General features: G+C 46.2%; 1 protein-coding gene and 1 long non-coding RNA gene across 9 annotated transcripts in view; both read right to left on the bottom strand.

The window, feature by feature from the left end:
* Nucleotides 1-20,077, bottom strand: part of CAMK2G (calcium/calmodulin dependent protein kinase II gamma) — a 122,738-nt gene that overhangs the window by 9,150 nt on the left and 93,511 nt on the right. For 3 of the 8 annotated variants that reach the window (XM_075155370.1, XM_075155366.1, XM_075155365.1), the window contains exons 14-18: nucleotides 7,196-7,264; nucleotides 5,549-5,593; nucleotides 4,837-4,885; nucleotides 2,656-2,769; nucleotides 871-996 (exon numbers count right to left, since the gene is read on the bottom strand). In XM_075155370.1, the coding sequence (XP_075011471.1) occupies nucleotides 871-996; nucleotides 2,656-2,769; nucleotides 4,837-4,885; nucleotides 5,549-5,593; nucleotides 7,196-7,264 (403 nt within the window). The remainder of the gene's footprint in view (nucleotides 1-870; nucleotides 997-2,655; nucleotides 2,770-4,836; nucleotides 4,886-5,548; nucleotides 5,594-7,195; nucleotides 7,265-20,077) is intronic. The other 5 variants (XM_075155367.1, XM_075155368.1, XM_075155369.1 and 2 more) reach the window with 5 other exon arrangements.
* LOC142084524 (uncharacterized) lies at nucleotides 10,938-20,074 on the bottom strand. Its single transcript, XR_012674389.1, has 2 exons — nucleotides 15,994-20,074; nucleotides 10,938-15,649 (listed from the first exon to the last, which is right to left on the bottom strand). It is a non-coding gene; the product is annotated as an uncharacterized LOC142084524 (long non-coding RNA).

The raw sequence follows: 20,077 nt of genomic DNA, 5'->3' as shown, positions 1-20,077 counted from the left end.
AGGAGATTTGCACCCCCTTCCCAGGTGGCACATGCAGCAGCATCGACCCTACACTTCAACACAAGTCCATTCCATCAGACTGTGCTCGTCTTCTTGCTTTTACTACATGTCCCGAGCTACAACCAGCACACAGGAGGTGATCCATCTTTTCCGAAGGACAGAGAGCCTCAGGATGTCATGGGGGAAGGCATTCGCGCCTGCCACTCCTGATGAATCCATGGGGCCTCCTTACACCGCAGAGGGGCACAAAAGGGAGGCAAGCATGCACCAGGACAGAGATAAAAGTGTGACTCACGGCCATTCTACTGTCTTTTTTGAGTAACTTAAGAGGCAGCCCCGCTACAGCAGCCTGCCAGCGCTGCCGCCGCAGTACCGCCGACAGGAGACTGCAGATGGGCACACCGCGGGCGTGGCCGGCCACGGCAGCACTTTTAGCGGCGTTCAGTTTGAACACCGGGGGCAGAGCTCACAACCGGCGAACGGAGGGAGCCGGCGGACGGGGCCGGCGGGCCGCGTTTGGGGCACCCCCGCCTCCCCGGCCCGCCCGGGCGGCGGCACCGCGGCGCCCCCCGGCGGCCGCCGCCGCTCCCTGCAGCCAGCGCCGCCCGCGGCGGCAGCGTCTCCGCGGCGGGCGGGCGGGCGGCGCCGGGAGCCGGCGGCCCCGCCGTGCCTGCGCCTGGCTGCCAGCGGCCGTGCCTCCCGCCGGTACCGCCTCGCGGCAGCGGTGAGGTCAGAGGGGCGCTCCGTCCCTTCTCGGACGGACGGGGGGTGAGGGGCACAGAGGTGGAGAGAAGAAGGGGGGAGCTTTACATCTACGGTGACTAGTATTAGTTGCACTACTCCACTACTGCTACCCAGCTGCTAACTTACACGGTGCACGGTTAAGTACAAAGGGAACTACTGGAGTTAGCAAAGGCTCCGACCGAGCACGCTCTAACTCCAATGTCTGCCCTGGGCTGTCCCAGGCAAGAAGCTTCTCTTCACAAGACTGTGTAGCTGCAAAACAAATGTAAGCATTAAAATAATAAACAAACAAAAACCAGAAAGCAAAATAAAAACCAACAAAGAAGTACAAACACACACAGCCCCAACCCCGGCCGGCACACAGAGACATCCACATCCCACCAGCAACCTCCACCCGCTCTCCTGCCTCTGTCACACATCAGCTGGGCTGGACACTGCTCAGAGGGGACCACCCTGGCACCGGTGCAGCAGAGCCCTCAGAGCACTAATGCTGCTGGAGGTAGTTCGAGGGTGACCTATAACACTGGTCAGAGTAGTGACAGAGCAGCACGAGAGCAAGTACGAGATGTGAGTGAAAGGGAAAGAAAGTAAGGCATCCAAATCACTGCAAATCTCAACTCGGAGGGGAGCAGGGTGGGAGAATGCTGCCCCACTCGGCAGAAAAGTCATTTGGCACTCCTCAGCGTACCAAGCAGGGCATTGCTATGAGCAAGAGGAAGGAGTTAATGAGAAAGCAGTGATGGACAGTTCACAGCAAAAAGGACTTCAGAAGAGATCATTTCCCTTCCGTTCTGGCTGGGCAAAACAGCTTTCCCATTGCACCTCATGAACCAGCAGTTTGACGTTCTTAGAGCTACTTCAAAAATAAGTAACAGAGAAGCTCCGACTGCTGCATCGTGTGAGATACTGGTGCTGTGTGCAGGAAACCAGGGAAGGAACACAGGAGGAGACAGAAGAGGGCATGCCTGTTCCTTCCTTCCCATACTGACCTGAACAGTATCAAATACTCCAGACGTTCCCAACTCACATTAAGGATTCTCCCATTATAGCTTTAAATAGTCAGGCAGCTAGTATGGTATGTCTGTGTAGGGGAAAGGCTGGGAATCCCACCTAGATCTTCGCCAACCTACTAGCTTTTTTCAAATCCATTTTCAGAGTTTTTCAGCCACAGGCTCCTCTATGGAGGCAGCCAATTCAGCAGAGATCAGGCAGACAGTACCATAACTGGCAGACTAACCACGGTACCAGCTAACTGAGCTAGCAAGACAGACGCGCAAGGTAAAGCTCACAATAGAGAAATGCCCCTCAGAACCAACATGATCCAAGGATTTTCACTCAGAGCACCTGACAATGGATTCAGAAATGCTGAGGGGTCTTCCAGCAGCAACAGCCTCCCTTCCAAAGGATCCTCGAAGCAGTTTGTAAAAACTGTTTCTTGTTCCTTTTGTACTTCCCGAGCACCATCCATGTCTGGGGTGCTCAGAAGTTCTTGACAAGCGAGACTGAATTCAGCCTCGCGCATCCCCTCCACAAGCAGACCTGCACCACTGACCCCGTCTACCATGTGGAAAACTAAGAGATGCAGTGACTTGCCCAAGGATACCCCAAAAGGCAGTGTCTCTGCAGAGAACTCCACGTCTCACCCAGATGAAAGCAAGGGAATGAAATTAGCTAGGATGAGGTTCTATTTTTTTTCAAAAAGGGAAGGAAAGGTTTGGAAATTTTCAGTGTGCAAAGGAGGGTATTTTGCAGGAAGGGAGATGATTTCTTTTTATTCTGGAGTACTGGAAATGAAAAATCAACGTTCTGGAAGGAAGTTAAGGAAAGGAAAAATCTTGGGGAAGAAGAAATGGGAAAGGTGGAGGGAGGGTGGGAAAAAGATGCCGTGAAGCACTGCACCCCTGGACTTACTGGCTGAGAAACAGAGAGAAAGCTGGGACTGCATGGACTCAGTCTGTGTTTTGCTCTCACTGTGCCTCCGTCCTTCAAGCACTGAGCTGCCGTCCCCGGTGGAGAGAGGGGGAGCTAGCATGGCAGGGAATTAAAACACAAACACAAACAAAACACGCAAGTTCAGTAAATAAAAAAAGAGAAAGGAAATAGGAGAACATTAAAGAAACCACAATGCTGGGCACAAAACATGCAGGAGTATCCTCCAGGACAAAGCCAAGAAGACAGCTCTACAACATGGACCTGCTGTGCAATTTAGAATGACACAGGAGCGGGTGGGGGGTGCTGGCTTTAGCACCACCACAGTGGAAACAACACATCCCTGAGGCAACTGTCACTGATGGATCAAGACAATGTCTCCTACACCACAGCAGAACAGATCTGCGTAACCTGTTGTCTATTGAAAATAAGAAGTTGGCAGAGGAATTGCACGAGCACTTCCCTTTCCCCAGAGTCATGGCTATGCAGAACGCCGAGAACTCCAACACCCCCAAACCTTTTGGTCTATTTAAGTTTTGCTTCAGTGCTTGCTTAGCTTAAAACATGGAGGGGCAGGAGTTGAAAAGGAACACTGGTGAACGCTGCTACACTTAAACTGAAGCACTAAAATTACCAGAGCTGGCCATAGCACAAACCATTACTGTGCAAGCTCCTTCCCTCCCAATCACCATTCAAAATGCTCCCTTCTATTAAAATCATAACAAAATTTTCTAACCTCTGCCAAAAAAAACGCCAACCCCTCTGTTTTGATCTGCAACAATGTAGCCCTACACAATTCTTCATAGATTTAGCCCTGGCCAGCTGCCCTCCTTCCCCCCACCTCCTGTTCCAGTCCTAGCCTTCCTCTCCCCACAGCGTTCGTATTCCTGCCTTTCAGGACCCGTTGGCTCAACTGGCTCAAGTCTGGGACCTCTCCTGAACAAAAGCTGCCAAAGAAGACAAGGTTGTAGACAAATATCTGTTCTGGATGGCTATCCAGCAGAGATTAGATAAATCAATTTCATTACCATACTACCAAAACCATCCAGTTCCCTTCCCTCAAAGCTAGGTTCTTAAACCACAGATTACTCTTTGGCAAAAAGGTGGTAGCTAGAATACTGTCCTGTAATGAGGTCAGGTCTTATCTGAAACAATCTGTATTGCAGAGCTCATTCTCTCACTGGCATGTGTTTCTGCTCCCTGTGACTCCTCAGAAGAGGAGCCAGCAGCTTGTGACAAGCCACAGGAAAAGCATCAGGAACTAGCCCAACTGACAGAGGTGACTTTGCTGCTACACCACAGGGTCAGCATTGATTTTTCCCTGGATACGTAACTCAGATTGACTACAGGGCGAATGACAATACCTCTGCCTCAAAATGCAAACTGTTAACACATTTGCCTCGGAATGCAAACTGCATGCACCCATCCCGAACCTGCTCATTCAGGAAAATGTCTGCTTGTCCTTCTTTAGGGAAGTCAGGAAAAGGACAGCTGCTCAAACAACATGAGCAGATATGGGACTTGGAGCTCCTTCATCGAAAGAGTTTTACAAGCAGAGAATATTTATGATACGGTCACTGAAAGCTGTGAAATCTCCTCTCAGCCTGTCCCTCTACTGATATCTCAGTCAAGGACATGAAAAATCATTTCCATTCAGAGACGATAGGCTGAGAATGATCTTCATCTTAGAAACAAAAATAGACCCAAAGAGAAAAAAATAAAGAGGGAAGTGTGCGCATGTCACTAAAGAGATTCCCAGAAAGGGGTGAGAAGGGAGACTGAGCAGTAACAGAGAGCAGTAACTCCCTGTAACTCACAGGGAAGCACAAAAACACAACCAGACTCCAAACCTCAAGGGACTGGTAGGGATTTTCCAAGCCTAGAAATGGACTGGAGATGAACAGATTATGATATTTGCAAGAAAAGAATTCCACCTCTGAGGCAAAAACAAATTAGCTCAGGGCAAATTGTTCATACACCACAGAGGCCAAGTCAGCTGGTTTCCCAATGCATGGGCCCTGTGACAGGAATGACAGTGTCATGGCGAATTTATGAACCGAGTCAGACACAGAAATCTGGGAAGCTAGTTCAAGGCAATGATCGAATCTCCAGGATCCCCTGCCTGCACTTAACTGTATTAGAAATTACAGGCAAAACACCTACCTTTCAGATCCTCATCTTCGGTTGTGGTGTTACAGCTCTCTGTGGAACCCTGCATGGCAGAACAGAGCATTACCAGGCATCAGCAGTCGGGAGCATGAGTAAATAGTTTGATTTGTTTTGTGAAGGAAGACAGGGAAAAGTGCAAAAACATTGGCAGGGATGGCAGGGAGAGGATGATACAAGGAAGATTTGGATGGAAGCAGGCCAAATATTAAGCAAAACTTAACAGCATCTCTGCTCAGCTTTTGCGTGTTTAAGCCGTTCAAGCCATCCACCCAGAACTTCTACAAGGACAGAAGTTACCAAACTCTGTCAAATGAGATCAAATGGGAGTTGCTTCTGTTTGGAAGAAGAATAGCCACAAGAAGCTAAAGAAGGGCTCCTAGGCTCTCTCAGAGGAACAGGTCTCCATTTCGAGAAGAAAAAAAAAAGCGCGTAAGTGCCTGTATCTTCTCTTCCACCCCACATACGGAAGAGTGGTGATTACACACCACAGTAGGAAAGAGATGATAATATTTGAACAGTTGTCCCTACTCAGCCTCTTCCAGAGATCCACAGCCATACAACACAATCCTCCCAGTTTACTGCCAGCAGTATTCAGGAGCATGCTACAAACCAGACGTCGGAAAGGTAGAAACCGAAATAAGACACACGAAGATGAGAACGACAAGAGAGAAGTGGAGGTTTCTCTGGCAACGCTCCCATCCCTTACCTTTATGCCATCTGTAGCATTATGCACAACAGTTGTTTGAGGCTCCTAGGAAAGGATGGAAGAATCATTAAACTCCAGTTCCAAAGCATTCTCTCATTTCTCTTTGCTCCCCAGCAAGTGGAGAAAGGTGACTGACATTAAAAAAAAAATAAAAACAAACCACAAACTCCAAACAGCACACGTGTGCTTGCGTGCGTGCGCGCACACTTCCTGCGCAGGTTTCCTGAAGAGAGAGGCTGCACTAAAAGCTACAGTCACAAGGAGACAAAGCCCCCAGCTTCCCTGCAATTGCCCCCAATTCCCAATTTGCCTCCAGTGAACCAGGCTGGGACAAACGCCAGACAGCAACTGAGCAGCCAGACTGCACCCTCTGCAGCCGTTCATGAAGTAATGACCCCTCAGCAGTGTCCTCACTGGAAAATGCTTCAGAAGACGGAGAGGGGGAGGAAAGGATAATACTGGGCTGGGGCCTTTGTCTCCCAGTTTTTTGGAAAGTTTGCCAGGTATTTTACCCTAAAAAAAGGGACATTCATAATTTCCATAATAAAAAGGGGATAAGCCAGACCACCTCAATGCCTCTCAGGGAGGAGCTGCTAAGGGAACTGGGCTGTGAAAAAAGGCACATTTTTCTAAAAGTCTCTAAAATGAGATCCAATTTCAATAATTACAACAATAATTAATAATTTAGAAAGGCTCCCTCAGTATCAAAACCATAATGAACAAAGCCAGTGAAGGGAAAGCAGAAAATTATGAAGTGTCCCAAGAACCCTTTGCCCTACAACAAACAACAAAAACACCAAATCCCACCCTCCCACCCCCCAAAAAATGCCAAATCCAGCTCTCCAGAGACACACAACAAAGAGCAGCTACCAGGCCTACAGGTGCTAACTAGCTCCTTCATTACCGGGACAAGACTTCAGGATCCTGCACCATCTCCTCCCACTGCTGTCACTCTTGCAGGGTGGCTCAGCAAGGGCACCAGGGACTGTGACGGGGCAGTGATAAACACTCACCCATCTGCCTCTCTCACCCATTGCACTGCTGCCTGATCTTCCAAGCATACTGAGGCAGACCACACCGAGCTGTGCCGTTCAACGTACTAGGCACAGGGCGCCCTATGAAGCCCGCTGCGTACAGCCCAAACAGAAAATGCTAGCCCAGCAAGTCAGTGAGCTGCAGAGGATCAACCACACAACTGAGCAGGACAAATGGGCCATCAAAGGATTCCTCTAAAAACCCTTTGCCTGCTCTTTCTTCTGTGGTGTCCTGAAGTCCATCCTCCATTTCCTGGGTGTTGGAGAGTGGATGGAGCTTGACACTCTCTTCTTCCAAACCAGCCTCCCCAAAGCCAGCAGGAACAGTTGAACGGGACACACAGAACTATACAGGGATGGCACAAGGGGAAGTCCAGGCAAGCTGCGATCCCCACATCCAACCACAGCTCTGCTCAGCATCCCCACCCCAAAGCCTGTGAGGTTGTGATCAGGCCCCACAGCAGCACAGGGACACAGACAGAACAAAGCCAAAACACAAGCTGAAACAGAGCAGCACAAGCAGCACTCAGGATGGGGGGGAAGGGGAGAAGGGGAGAGGACAGAATCAAAATTAAACCAAACAGGAAAAAAAAAAAGTGGTTGGGGAAGATACCATGGACGTCTGCACTGGGGGTGTTTCTTTTGCAGTGCTTACTATACTGGTTTTGTTGTTGCTCTGTGGCTGAGACAGAAAAACATGGTTTTAGTTCCCCTGCTGGGCAGCAGAGGCAGCAAGAAAATGACAGTATTGCTTCAACCCCAACCATCTCCTCAGACCCTCCCCTCCCCACAGGCTCGATCACCAAGAAGAGGAAGGAAGAAGGAATGCTGCCCAGGTCGCTGGACACCATCCTTCCCACAGAGGCAAAAGATGTTGTACGGGATGTACCAAAACCCAAATGTGCATGGACTGCTAGAGTTATAAGGAAGGAACACAGAAGGGAAAAAGGCAGCAGCCCAAAGGGATGGGGAGAATCCTGCAATAAGCACCAACAAAACTATTTGGCGAAGAAGAATGACACATGGCAGCAGTCCTGAGAGAAAGAGACTACAGAAGTGAGAGAGACACAATAGTCATGGTGCAGTCTCAAACAGGGGACGAATGGGAGTTGTGTCTGAGAAGTCTCAAAGTGTGCAGGAACTGTCCTAGATATGTGATGATGCTGAAGATCCCAGGGAATCTACTGATGCAAGAAAAAGTGTGGTCAGCCCTAGAAAAGGTAGAGAAAAGGTGAGGTATGGTATGTTGTGACCCTGCTGAGACCTGAACAAGGAGACTTCAGGACCAAAATATGGAAAGGGATGGGAGTGGGACGCAAGGAAAAGGCCATGTAGTTCCCCAAGTAGCAAGTCCTTTGGATGGTGCCCAGTAGTTTTTAGTCTGTCCCCTCTTCAATCTCTCTTGTAGCTGGTGGTGGTGGAAGAATAAAATCTTCATTTTCTGCATTCACATAGCACAACAGTGAGGCAGTCACCAGCTTGCTGCAAAGAAACATCCCATTGAGTCATGTATGTCAGTTACGTCAGGAATGAGCCAAGTCTATGTTTGTAGGATGACAAACCTGTGTCCACTAGTGTATAGTTCCTAGCCCACAAATCCAGTCAGTTGTTGGAGAATTAGGCCCACAGTTACACTGCCGTGTAACCCACACCAGGTATATAGCTCTCTTGCTGCCAAACACCAGCAACAATGTCAAAATCAGCACTGGAGGAGCCTCACCCAAACTCCTTGGTTTATAGATCAGGGGCACTGGATGGGAGCTCACAGCAGCGTGACCTCATTGCAGCTGCTCTCCATCCCACTGTTCTTGGGGAGCGCAAACTCATACCGCAAAACGTCAGGCCCTCACCACGCAGTAATCACCACAGAGAATGCAGAAGTCAAATGCTGAGCTGGAAAACATCTGCCAAGGGTTTAATTATGTCAACCAGAGACAGATCCTATGAGGTTGACACTTCACACACACCTACCAATACTTCATATTTTTTTCACAAGCAGCATGCCTTGGCTTAGCTATCCCTTTTGGAGAGGGAGAGAGGAGAAACAGAAAAGGAAGATGGGGTAGGTGGAGAGGCAAAGAAGTAGGAGAGAGGCAGGGAAGAATTCTTTGAAAGTCCATGGGAAAAAAAAGAGCATATGACACACTCATCCCCAAAGCTAAGAAAGGAGAAACACTTCACAAATTACTGTTTACTGCCTCTTCCTATACATCCCCGCATTGTCCTAAGACTTTGGCCTTCCAAGAGCTTTGCTTCCTGCATGTATTTCCAGCCTGATGGGAGAAGAGATGACAGGCCGCTGTGGATGTAAGAGAGGAGCAGATCAATCTGAAAAAAATGAATCCCAAGCTATTTTGTGGCATAAACACAACCAAACTTCTGGCAAGGCCTGGGTCCACCCTCCACACAGCACTGAGGTTCCTGTACTTCTTCAGAAACAGTGATCCTAATGCAGAGATCTATCTTCCAAACCTTTTTCAGTGAGAAGAGAACGGCCCATTTTTCTTACTCCACTGGGATAAGAAGATAAAGTTAGCGTGAAAACAGCTATACAAAAATACTTCTGACTTTTTGGAAGGCTTTATAACTGAGGCCAAATGGGAAAAAAAAACCATCCAGGAAGCCACTGCTCTGAAAAAAAGTTGACAGCAGCTTATTAGGTGCGGGATGTCACCTCACAAAGTGCAAACCCACGCAGACCCAAAGCACGCAGCCTACTCCCCAGGCTGCACTGAACACCCAGTTCATCCATCATACTCTTCCCCTTCCAGTGGACTGAAGAAGACCAACTATCATGTTTGCTAGTCCAGAATCACATAGCATTTTACTCCAGGACAGAGTCCCAAGGAAATAAGAGGCAGGAGGCTTAGCCTAAGCAGTTTCCACAGTTCTTTCTCAGATGGAGGTATCTGACAGACTGAGCTTCCCGCACACACTAGGTGTCTTGTGGCCACCTCACCAACCGCCCTTCCCTGGAAAAGACCGGCCTGCCCTTCCCAGAGCCCCAGGCACCACAGCTAACTCTTACCCCTCCTTCCCCTTCTACTGCCAGCCAACATCAGTCACTGGGCAGGCTACGATCCTTGGTAATTCACAGCGGTACAGCTCAAGTTAAAAGAGGCCAATTCACCTAAAAAGGTGCCAGGCCCTTCTTAAGATCTATGGAACATGATTAGTTTTGGCACAGCAGTTGGCAGCGCTTCCTGAGCTAGACAAGAGACAGACAGACAGGCACAAACAACACAGAGGGTGCAAGAGAAAGAAAACAGACCAGTGATCATATCGCTGGGGACACACATTTCTAGCCAACTAAAAGAAAATAAGTACCAAACACATGGGCCGTCTCTGGTTATTTAGCCACCTTCACCTTCACGGCTTCCATGCTTTCTGAGGCTGACACTTACATGGTTTACATATCCCAGCTGCTTTAAAACAACATGCAGAGGGAATTTAAGTATTGCTGGCAGTGGGCAGAAAAGAAGGGCAAGAAAGGCACAATGAACTCCTGCCCTGGAGTTTCATAAAGGCAGGGCCGGTGAAAAGTCAGTTCCTCACATCAGATTTTCCAAGCAGTACTTTGGGATTACTGTTTTCTGTTCACATAGTTTTAAGCTGTCATTGAAGGAGGAAGAGGAGAAGTATCTTCCAGATAGTAATGTAGAAACAAATTATTCTGCTTTCTCAGTACTATAACATTCTTGTTCCTACCTGCAATAGGGGAGAAATATTTTCTGTTCTTTTTCTGTGTAAAGGAGATAATGCAACAACTAATTTTTGTACTTTAGTTACTGTTCATATCTCAGTGTCAGAGACAAAGGCATCATCTAATGATCTGTGTATGACTCCTTACAATATGGCACTGGCCAATTTTCTCTTTGCTCCCTTGAGAGTGGATTTGACTACTTTTCTGACAAATTCTATAGATGTCAAACATCTGGATGGATGAAAAAAGGAAATGAACAGGACAGGGGAGGCAGTTACTGGGTATTTGGTCATGCTGGGATACATAAACGAGATCAGGACAAAAGGAAGTTTTGGATTACAAAGGCTCTGACAAACCTTTTCAGTAAGTATGCTAAAAAAAGAAGTGACGGGCAGCTCTGAGCTACCCAGCGGTGCTGTGCCCACACATTTCATCTGAACAGTGGAGCCCCATCAGTCTCTGCCACATTTGGAGCGACTCCCAGTTTGTTCTACACTGCAGGGCTCCCACCAAGGATGACGGCACCAACACCAGGCAAAGCACCTGCTCCTCTTTTTGGCACCTCTGCAACAGAATGACAAAGCCCCATGTCCAGGCAAGGCACGCACTTGCTCTGTTGAGCCCAGGAGAACCACTGCCTTTTTTCATTTCACACTTAGAGCAGGCAAGGTCAAACTGCATTGCCAGCAGTTGATTTTCTGCACAAAATGGGAACTGTACGACTGGCCGGGGGCCAGACGATCACAGGGCCCTTTTAGTGAGGACATGGACCTTTCAGTGCACAATGATCCCCCCCGCCACCGCCCCCCTGCACAGACATGCTATGTACGGTGATGAGCACAAGCCGAGCGTGCATGGCATGAGAATGGCGGACGCACGAATCGCAGGCAGCTTACGGGAGGTGCTCACCATCAAATGCACACTGGAGCTCGACTTCCTTTTCTGGACACACCATTGAGAGAGGGAAAGAGAAGGGAAGAGAGGAGATGAGAAGAAAAGCACAGAAACTATTCACACATTAGTGTGCCAGCAAGGGCCCCCCTGCCAGTAACGCTCCCCTAGGGGCAGGTATCAGCAGCAGCAGAAATGCACAGACATGCGAGAAGGCGCAGAGACAAGTCACCGTTAAAGAACATGACCACACACCAGGGGAAAGGGCAGGGTTGAAGACCCCCCTCCACTCAAACATCGAGGTCAGAACATAGGTGCCCCACCTATAAGGAGAGGAGAAGAGGGAGGAATATGTATGCACAAGATGTGGGATGCAAGGGGGTGCCTCTATGTGCTCTCCCACCTCAGAAAACGGCGCAGCTTCCCCAGCCACACTGAAAAGGCAGGCAGAAACCCCCCCATGTGTTCACGTTGGAGGAAGCAGAGATGCGTTTGCAACTAGAATCAGAGGATAGGGCTGAGGGCGCAACAGGAGGGGCATCCCCAGGAGCTAAAGAAAGAAGAGGGAATTTCTGTGCATAGCATGGGGAGGAGAAAGGCTCCCTCACACAGAACTTGGGGGTGATTTGAGAGGCAAGGTGCACCCATGCTCAGACATAGAGGAAAGGCAAGGAAGGCAAAGAGACACTCAACAGCCAGAACACCTCACGCTCTCAGATACTGGGAGAAGAGCAAACAGGGAGCAATGCTCAAACACTACCCAACCTTCTTGGACTCTACTCTTCTTCAAAGGCATCTTCAGTCATCTTCAAAGACACCTTCACACCAAACTGCACTCTCCAGTAAACCCGGCTCAGCATGCATTTCTCTGCTCTTCCACTATACTCTTAGTGTCATCCTGTCCAAGCTGAGCCTGGCAGGTCTTTCAGCATTACAATGCTATCCCTTTCCTCTGCTCTCTCCACATACGTTTTCATCTGCCCTTCTCCTTTGGTACTATCTAGGCTATTTCTCTGCTGCTTGCTATTCATGGGGAGGTACTACAGAGTCTAGCTCACAGCGTACTGTAGAACGGCATGTCCCAGCCAAAAACCACGATGGCATGGGCTCAGCTATGTAGCTCTGGACTCCACGGACCACCTCCAGAGCAGCCTTTCAACTCAGTACAGGCCATGGAGTTGTACCTCCCCATTTCATATACTTACTGAGACTTCACAGCTTTCACCTTGAATATTGCCTTTGTCTCTGCTATCCTCGCATCAGAGCGCAAGCACATACAGACTGGCATGTCTTTGAGAGCAGAAGTGCCCATGTTCACCTCATACCCAGAGCCGCATTCCTAATCACACCATACAGCCCAGAATCACGCAGCCCCTGCATGAACAGACTCAAACTAGCAAAGCTTCTGCCTCATCTATCTTTAATTCCATACGGACAGACTCCGAACGCTGATCTGTTCAGCATTTGGCTCACCAATCTTCCACTTCATGAAGGCACAACACAGGGCTTGCCATTACTTGGTTTAGAAATTTGTGATTCCTCTTATGTTCTTTTAGGACAATTAAGCTTCTCCACAAGCTTTTCCTCAAGCTAGAGCTAAAATAGGATGTACTACCAGTGCATGAATACAATGCTTAGACCACCAACAGGAACCAACCCAGAGGAATCGTTGTACCCAGTCACAGCAGGGAATTTTTAACTGGGAGAAGTGGAAATCCACACCCACACCAGCTCAGAAACTGCTCCAAAGCTTCAGTTTTTATTTTTAATGTATCCTATAAGTTGCAACAGACAAACAGAGGCTATATGGACACTGCAGGGAAACTTCTCTCTAAGGAAGACAGTCTCATTTGAAGTTCATATAGATTTCCAGTGAGTTACAGAAACAAGAAAAGGGGCAGAAAATGTTAAGAGACAAGCAAAAGGTTCAATATGAAAGGAGAGTCAACCAAGCCATACAGAAAACAATCACCCTCCTATATTAGAGGCACAAGTAACACTGACACAGGAGGAAACAGAACCCGCTGCATATCAGAATTTAATTAGAGTACAATCTACATCTAAAACAGTGTTGGTCTATTAACATGACATGATGTATTGTAGAAATCCCAGAAACACATTATTATTGGCTACTATAATAACAGGGGGGAGAAAAGCTAGCTAGGCAGTGTGAAAAGGGTGGGAAGTGAGGTCTGTGTTAAGACCAGAGCATAAAAGTACTATTACAACTCAAGGCAGGTTGGATAATGCCAACATGAGGCACCAGCAGTAAGTGCTAAAGCATCAAAACTTATTAAGTCAAAACATATACAAGGAAATTACTAAAACCAGATCAGTCTCGCAATCCCCTCTGTAACAGCTGCATCAGAGCCATCTACATCCCTTTCCCAAGGTGACTAGCTGAGTGAGCAAAACTTTTGTTCTTCCTGTAATGTGACTGCAGCTTAGCAAAGTAAATAAGATAACAGAAGTTTAGTTACAGACAGAGTTCTCTTTCCCTTCCATAACACAGCTACATCTCTAAGTATTTCTAGGCAGTGCAGAGACGTCCCAGGGAATGCAAAAAATTGTTAAAGGCAGAGAGATAGCCTATGGTAAAATACCTCACTGATTTCTTTAAGGATTTCCCTACATCTGAGTGACAAAAATTCTCCCAAAGCCGAACAGACAACATTTTCCTCTCAAATCCAGGCAAGAATATTTGCTAAAGTTCTATTTCTGTATTTGTGTGAAATTCAGGTGTTCATCTCAAAAGTGGAGCAGATGTCTACAATGAAACTTAAGGAAGACTCTTGCTTCAGGTAACAATAAACAGAAGTCAGCAGGTGACAGAAGACAACCTGAAGAATCACTGTCCCTTCAGCATAGCAGCAATACTAGAAATGGCAAGCGTAAATCATTCCGAGCACTTATAGAAAATACAACACAAACTAGAGGATGCTATAGGGAGTAGAGTGATTCCAGGCAAGGTCCAAGCATGCAAACCCATGCACAGTTCTGGGCACTTAACATGGATATGTTTTTACAACAGCTTTTTGTATTTCTGTCTTCTACATGCATTTCTCCCCCAGTTTGATACTGACTGTATGTATCAGTATGTTAAAATATCACACTTGCTGCAACTCATATTCCTATAGAGAGAATAGTCATTTCAGGACTTCAGGTAGGAAAAAAACAATGTTGAACTCAAAGCAGATCAGTGAGAGGCAGCCTGAACTAGCAGACTTAAGGTCTTATTTCTACTTCTGCTTTAGTCCTTTTGTGTGATGCTGAGCAAATCATTTCATCTTTGTCAAATCCATCTTCTCTCTTGCCCTTTGTCAGCTCATCTATTTAAACTGTAAGCTAAGAGGCAGGGATTTTCTGCTTAGGCATCGCTACAGGGCTAAGCACACCGGACCCTTAATCTCAGTTGGAGTTTCTAGGCATTACAACAATGTAGTGCAAAAAGTAAATGCATCGAAGGTAGGTAGAATGTCTTACTGGATGTCAGCACTTGAACAGATCTGAAGTGCTCCCCAAACATCTTGCATAAAACAGTTCAGCATACAACTGTGCTGTTCAGGTGAACTTGGGTTCTCCTCATTTAGCTTCACCATAACAATCTTTAAACAGTATGGCTTTAAGATCATAAAAAGTACAGATACAGAAATAGGAGCATTAACTCCTCTTGGTCACTGCATGGATGTTACTTGACCCTTGCGGATTTCCAGACCCTTGCAGATTTTTCTAAGGATTCCCTGTTGGTTCACCTCGCTACTGTGCCTTCTCTGTCTAAGGCACACTTTCACTAACTGCTTTCTCAGCAGCCATGCCAGCTTAGAGAGCATCCTGCCTTCCCCATATACTCTTTACTGGGCAAAGGGCAGGGAAAGCCGGTACCCGCCAGGCATAAAATGTACACTTACCACAATATTCCTTACAAACAGCAGAAAAAATGGTATTTGGTGCCTCTTCGCAGTTATGTAAGATGAAGGACAGGTTTTACAACATTAACCTTGTCACACCAAAAATCTGGATTTTTACTCTTTCAGCTGAGTTCTCCTTTCAGCTATGCTATTCAGCTTTTACTGGGAAAGAATTCAGTGTGCATGCAGCAGAGAGACAAGGTAGAAAATAAAAAAAATTTTGCAGAGCATTGCAAGTGAATGCTGTTAAAATCTCCTGCATCCCATAGCATTCTCCACAAGTTACTATTTACATAGAATATTACACCGGGTCTGAAAAACATTATCATTTTGTATTCCCTAATCACAAACCAAGGTGCTTAGGAAAAAAAAAAAAAAAGAAAGAAAAGAAGAAACTCACAAAGAGCTTAGAGAAGAACTAATTTTAAAATACTTACAATTACATACTTAACTAAAAATAGCACTTTGTGCATTAACAAATTCTGATTATAAAGATGGATCTGACGGGCCCTGCCAGAACTGGAAACACATGCATCCTCTCACACCAGTAGGACAGGAAATTCCCCTTTGGGAAAAAGGGAACACGATTGATTGAAGTGCTGCCCAGTGCCCCCCCCCCCAAAAAAAAAATCTCAACAGTAGGACTGTAACACTTAACTACAGGGAGCCCAGACCCTGACAAGGTCAGAGAAAGGACATTCAGCATAAAGTGTCCTTAATCTTCACCCAGGTGTCTGCCCCAGCCCATTCCTTAATCCCTCCCTCACCTTGCAGTGGATGGCAAGTCCAGATTACAGGCAGAAAGGGGAACAAGAAAGCAAGCAGATTTGACGTGAAATTATCTAAAGTAAATTTTAAAATGGCAGCTGCAACAATGATGTTCATAAACTTAGAATCTTAAAAAAATACCTGGGACCTACAGTGGTGGCCACAAGATACGTGGTATGTTACATGGCTCTGCAATTCGTCACCCAGTATCTTCTAGCCTCACTTTCTGGATTTGAAAGCAGAAAAGCATGTTCCTTGGGGATAAAACCTGGGCCTTCCTTGTTGCTACTCCATCAGCTGGATCCAAATTCTGCCTGAAGAAAGTGAGTGCAGCACTACCAAAGGTTTGGTGAGCAGGGACAATTTAAGATTCAAGGCAGTTTAAATCATTCATTATTTAAGATAATGGAAAAGTTCTCAAGTGCCAAGCTGATGAAATATCTACCAATTAGCAGAATTAGTACTTGAAATAGAAGCAGCAGTGCAAAATGAAAACCAGAAATGCTTCAAATAGATTTTGGAAAGGAATTTGCTAGAGGAGAGGGTCATACACATGGAAATTTATCAAAATAACCCCAGTGTGGACACACCTATATTGGAATAAAAAACATTTCCTTCCAGTCCTCGCCTCCTGATTTAAGCTTCCCCCTTCCCCCCCTTCCAAAATGGTTTGATGCAAATAAAATGCATGCCTCCCCATTGCTTTAGTGTGTTAGGTTTGCTGCAACAAGGGATTAAAGCCAATTCCTATAGAAACAAAAATTGTGTTTTTTTCTTACACATCAGCTCAACATGACTCGGACTAGATGCTCATATCACCACATATGACTAATATATCATTCCTCTCTTATTTATGCTAAATCAGCAACAACACGCTGCACCTTGCATCTGATATTCACCAACACATTTTCATGGAGTTCTTGGGAATAAAGCATGAGAAAGATGTATAGGCCTCACTCAAACTTGCCTAGTATTATGTAATAGAAATTCCTACTGTATTTGTCAAATAATGCAGGATTCTAGCATAGATATGTCTGAATACCAGCCAAAAGGATGGGAAAGTTACCTTGAACAGAAAATAAAGGAAGACAAACTGGTGATTTTTTTTCTCAATGGGCTTAAAGCCATTGATTTTTACACTAGTGTAATCATCAGTTTGTGGAAGAAATACTCTTTCCATTCTCATCTACTGTGTGGATATCTGTGGCAACACTCTCATGGAGCACAGTCACCCTGGACCAGATAAAGCCAGTGAAAAAACTGAAACATATTTTCTCTCCATCTCCATAAGGAATTAATTTCCAAGAAGGTTTTAAGAAAAATAAACAAACAAGCAAACAAACCAACCACCAAACAAACCAAGAATCTCCATATCTAGAGGGAACATGAGAAACAGCCTAACCACACGGCATGTGGTTAGCAGCAGACTACAGTTGAAAATACAGCATGCAATGCTTATTCTAAACCTACATCTGATGTAAAATTATTAATATAGGAAGCGGGACTGAAAAGGATACCACAAAGCTGAAAATCTGTTTGGTGTTAAAGTCATGGTATCTGTGCTCTGCACTACTGCAATGGGCAGAAAATCACCGTTTGCTACAAGTAATGCAAGACCAAATGCTCTTAACTCAACCAGTCACCAGCAGAAGTTGTTTGTCAGAACTATCCAGGATGAGAAAATCAGTGCAGCTAAAACCACAAGTTTCCTGCATAAGGAGCAATGCATGAAAAGCAAGCCAGTCACAACGGTGAGGCCACCAACCAGACAGTGACCAACAGAGGCTGCTGCACAGCAGCCAAGTGTGCCAGCACTGCTCCAATAAGCAAATGGAAGTGGTAAAAGGCTATACTTCCATAGGATGACTAATGGGAAGCAGCACCATACATGTAGACAGTAGGGGCAAGGAAGGAGATAAGCATGTAGCCACAGAAATCCTACAACAGAAGTGTTAAGGATGTACTACAAACACACACAGACCTGCTCTCTATCTTGTCCAAACTTAGCAGTGCGGGGAAGCGACCTGTACTTTAAAAGTATGCATTATTGAACAAAAGGATTACTTAAAACACCAGCTTTAAGAAGAAATACATAATTTCTTTCTGAGTTTTAAAGCTTATACAAATGATGACTCAAAAGCCATACCTGAAGATAGAAGCTTTTTGGAGAAAACAGGAAGCTTAAACAACTCTTCTGAGGGCCCTCAGCCCAGGTTGAAAGCACGCGATGCCCCTCGTAGACACCACTGAGGTTCATACTGCAGAGCAAGACTGCTCTAACACTTAGGAGCAAGGAAGTTGCATTCAGACTCTCAACTGCAGGTCTCCAGTGTCATGCAGAAGTAGAGAAGAGGTTCCCAGAGGGCAACCCCATTCACCATGTACAGAGAATGCTATGCTCTCTAATCTACCTTCCACTTTATCACAAGTATTCAATTATATATACCAGGAACAACATATACTGTGAAGAGTTGAAGAATACTTCAAATCAGCTAGAAAAGCAAATCCAGCTTTACTCTTTTCACAGAGGAAGATACAGTTGGTTCTCAATGAACCAAATACCACAAGCTTTCTATGGAGCTGGAAGTCTCTAACATACATGTCTCCTTGTAACTACATGACCAGGAAGCTGTGCCTCAAAACCTGTGTGCACATCATCTGTCCATTTCTGGAAGATTTTGAGCCAAGTTGTAGCACTCACTGAGAGCCTGCTGGAAATTAAGAATCCTGAGAAGAAAGCCATTTTTTTCTAGGTAGGTGACAAAAACCATGTAGACATGTTGTTATCTGCTGCTTTTCCAGTTGCTTCTCCCCTGCCACGTTGGGATTTTGAAGGATGTATCTACTGGTTCTCAGTTCACAACATTTGGGATCATCCATTCTTATTCCACTGCGATTTTATGTAATGTTTTCCATATCAACAGACGTGACAACTCAAACACACTTGCTGTATTAGGGTGCATGTGTCCAATACATGTGTGTACAAGAGGCAGGCAGGTGCAAAGGCACAAAAGCTCACTCTTGCAGGCACATTTCAAAGATAAGTATCCTAGGGCAAGAACAGCAATTCCATGTAGCATTTTGGTAACAAAACCCCAAAGACTTGGGTGTCATTAGGGCAGAACACAGCAGAATTGCAAGAATGCAGGTTTTACTAGAGCAGTCCCCAAAATAAACATAACTCCTCTGAAAACATCTCTTTTTCCAGCAGCCTGCTTGTATTGTGAGCCCGCTGGAAACAGAGCCTTATTAAAATGGAAAAGGGCTAAGAGAGCAGGAGAGAACAAGCACGCTGGTCCTGGAGTGTGCGTGTCAACCCCCCAGCATGGGGAGAATGAAGACTGTCCACAGTGCAAAACGAGGAGATGAACTATTCCGCCTAACAGCTGTGGAGAAAGATTTGGACTTCAAATGGAAATGCAAGCAAATAAACAAACCCTACTTTCCCATGTGGAAGACAGTTATCCTTTGGAGCAGCTAGGGTAAGACAGTGCTCTAGCCCATAATTGTCTCTATTCTAGTACCAGATGGTAAATGGCTACTACCTGCACAACACACAGCTTTGGGAATGGCCTATTTGACCTCCAGAACTAAAGGATGACCATGCACACAAAGAGTGAAATTGAAGTGGGGAAAAAATAATTCCCCTCAGAACGGAACAGGAGAGTGCCTGGCCCTCAGGGACGTGGACCAAACTCTAACACAAGACTCAGTTTCCATTCTGTCCAAACATGGAACATCTGGAAGCTCCTCCTTCCCCAACCCTCTTCCCAGCTCAACCTTCAGCATCTGTCCAAGGACGGAGACAAAGAGATTTCCATGGGGTCTGCTGGGTATCATCAGTCACTGACAATTGCTCTGTGCAATTTTGATACCCAGAAGCATTCTACACTGAACAGAACAGACTAGTCAGAGGCATATGTCACACTTGAGCAAGTCCTTGGTCTTTCTAACCCACAGCATTGACCCGTTCCCCATACTTCAGAGAAAGGGGAAAAAGAAATCTTGCTGGTACAAAAGCACACTTAGCTAGTTGTGTGATGTATAAGGTGCATGTAAGGAACATTAAGATCCCACCCAGGGCATCAAAACAATATACTGAACATAACAATCCCAGCCACAAGACAGGGCTGTGGTTTTACCCTGGAAGGGGATGGGCACCAGAGAAAGCAGCTGCCTTCTGTTCAGGTGGTGGGAGAGACAGTGAAATGGGAAAGCAAGAACT

The sequence above is a fragment of the Calonectris borealis genome, chromosome 7 (assembly GCF_964195595.1).
Source record: "Calonectris borealis chromosome 7, bCalBor7.hap1.2, whole genome shotgun sequence".
NCBI classification, from domain to species: Eukaryota; Metazoa; Chordata; class Aves; order Procellariiformes; family Procellariidae; genus Calonectris; species Calonectris borealis.
This window is presented reverse-complemented; position numbering and strand designations above follow the sequence as displayed.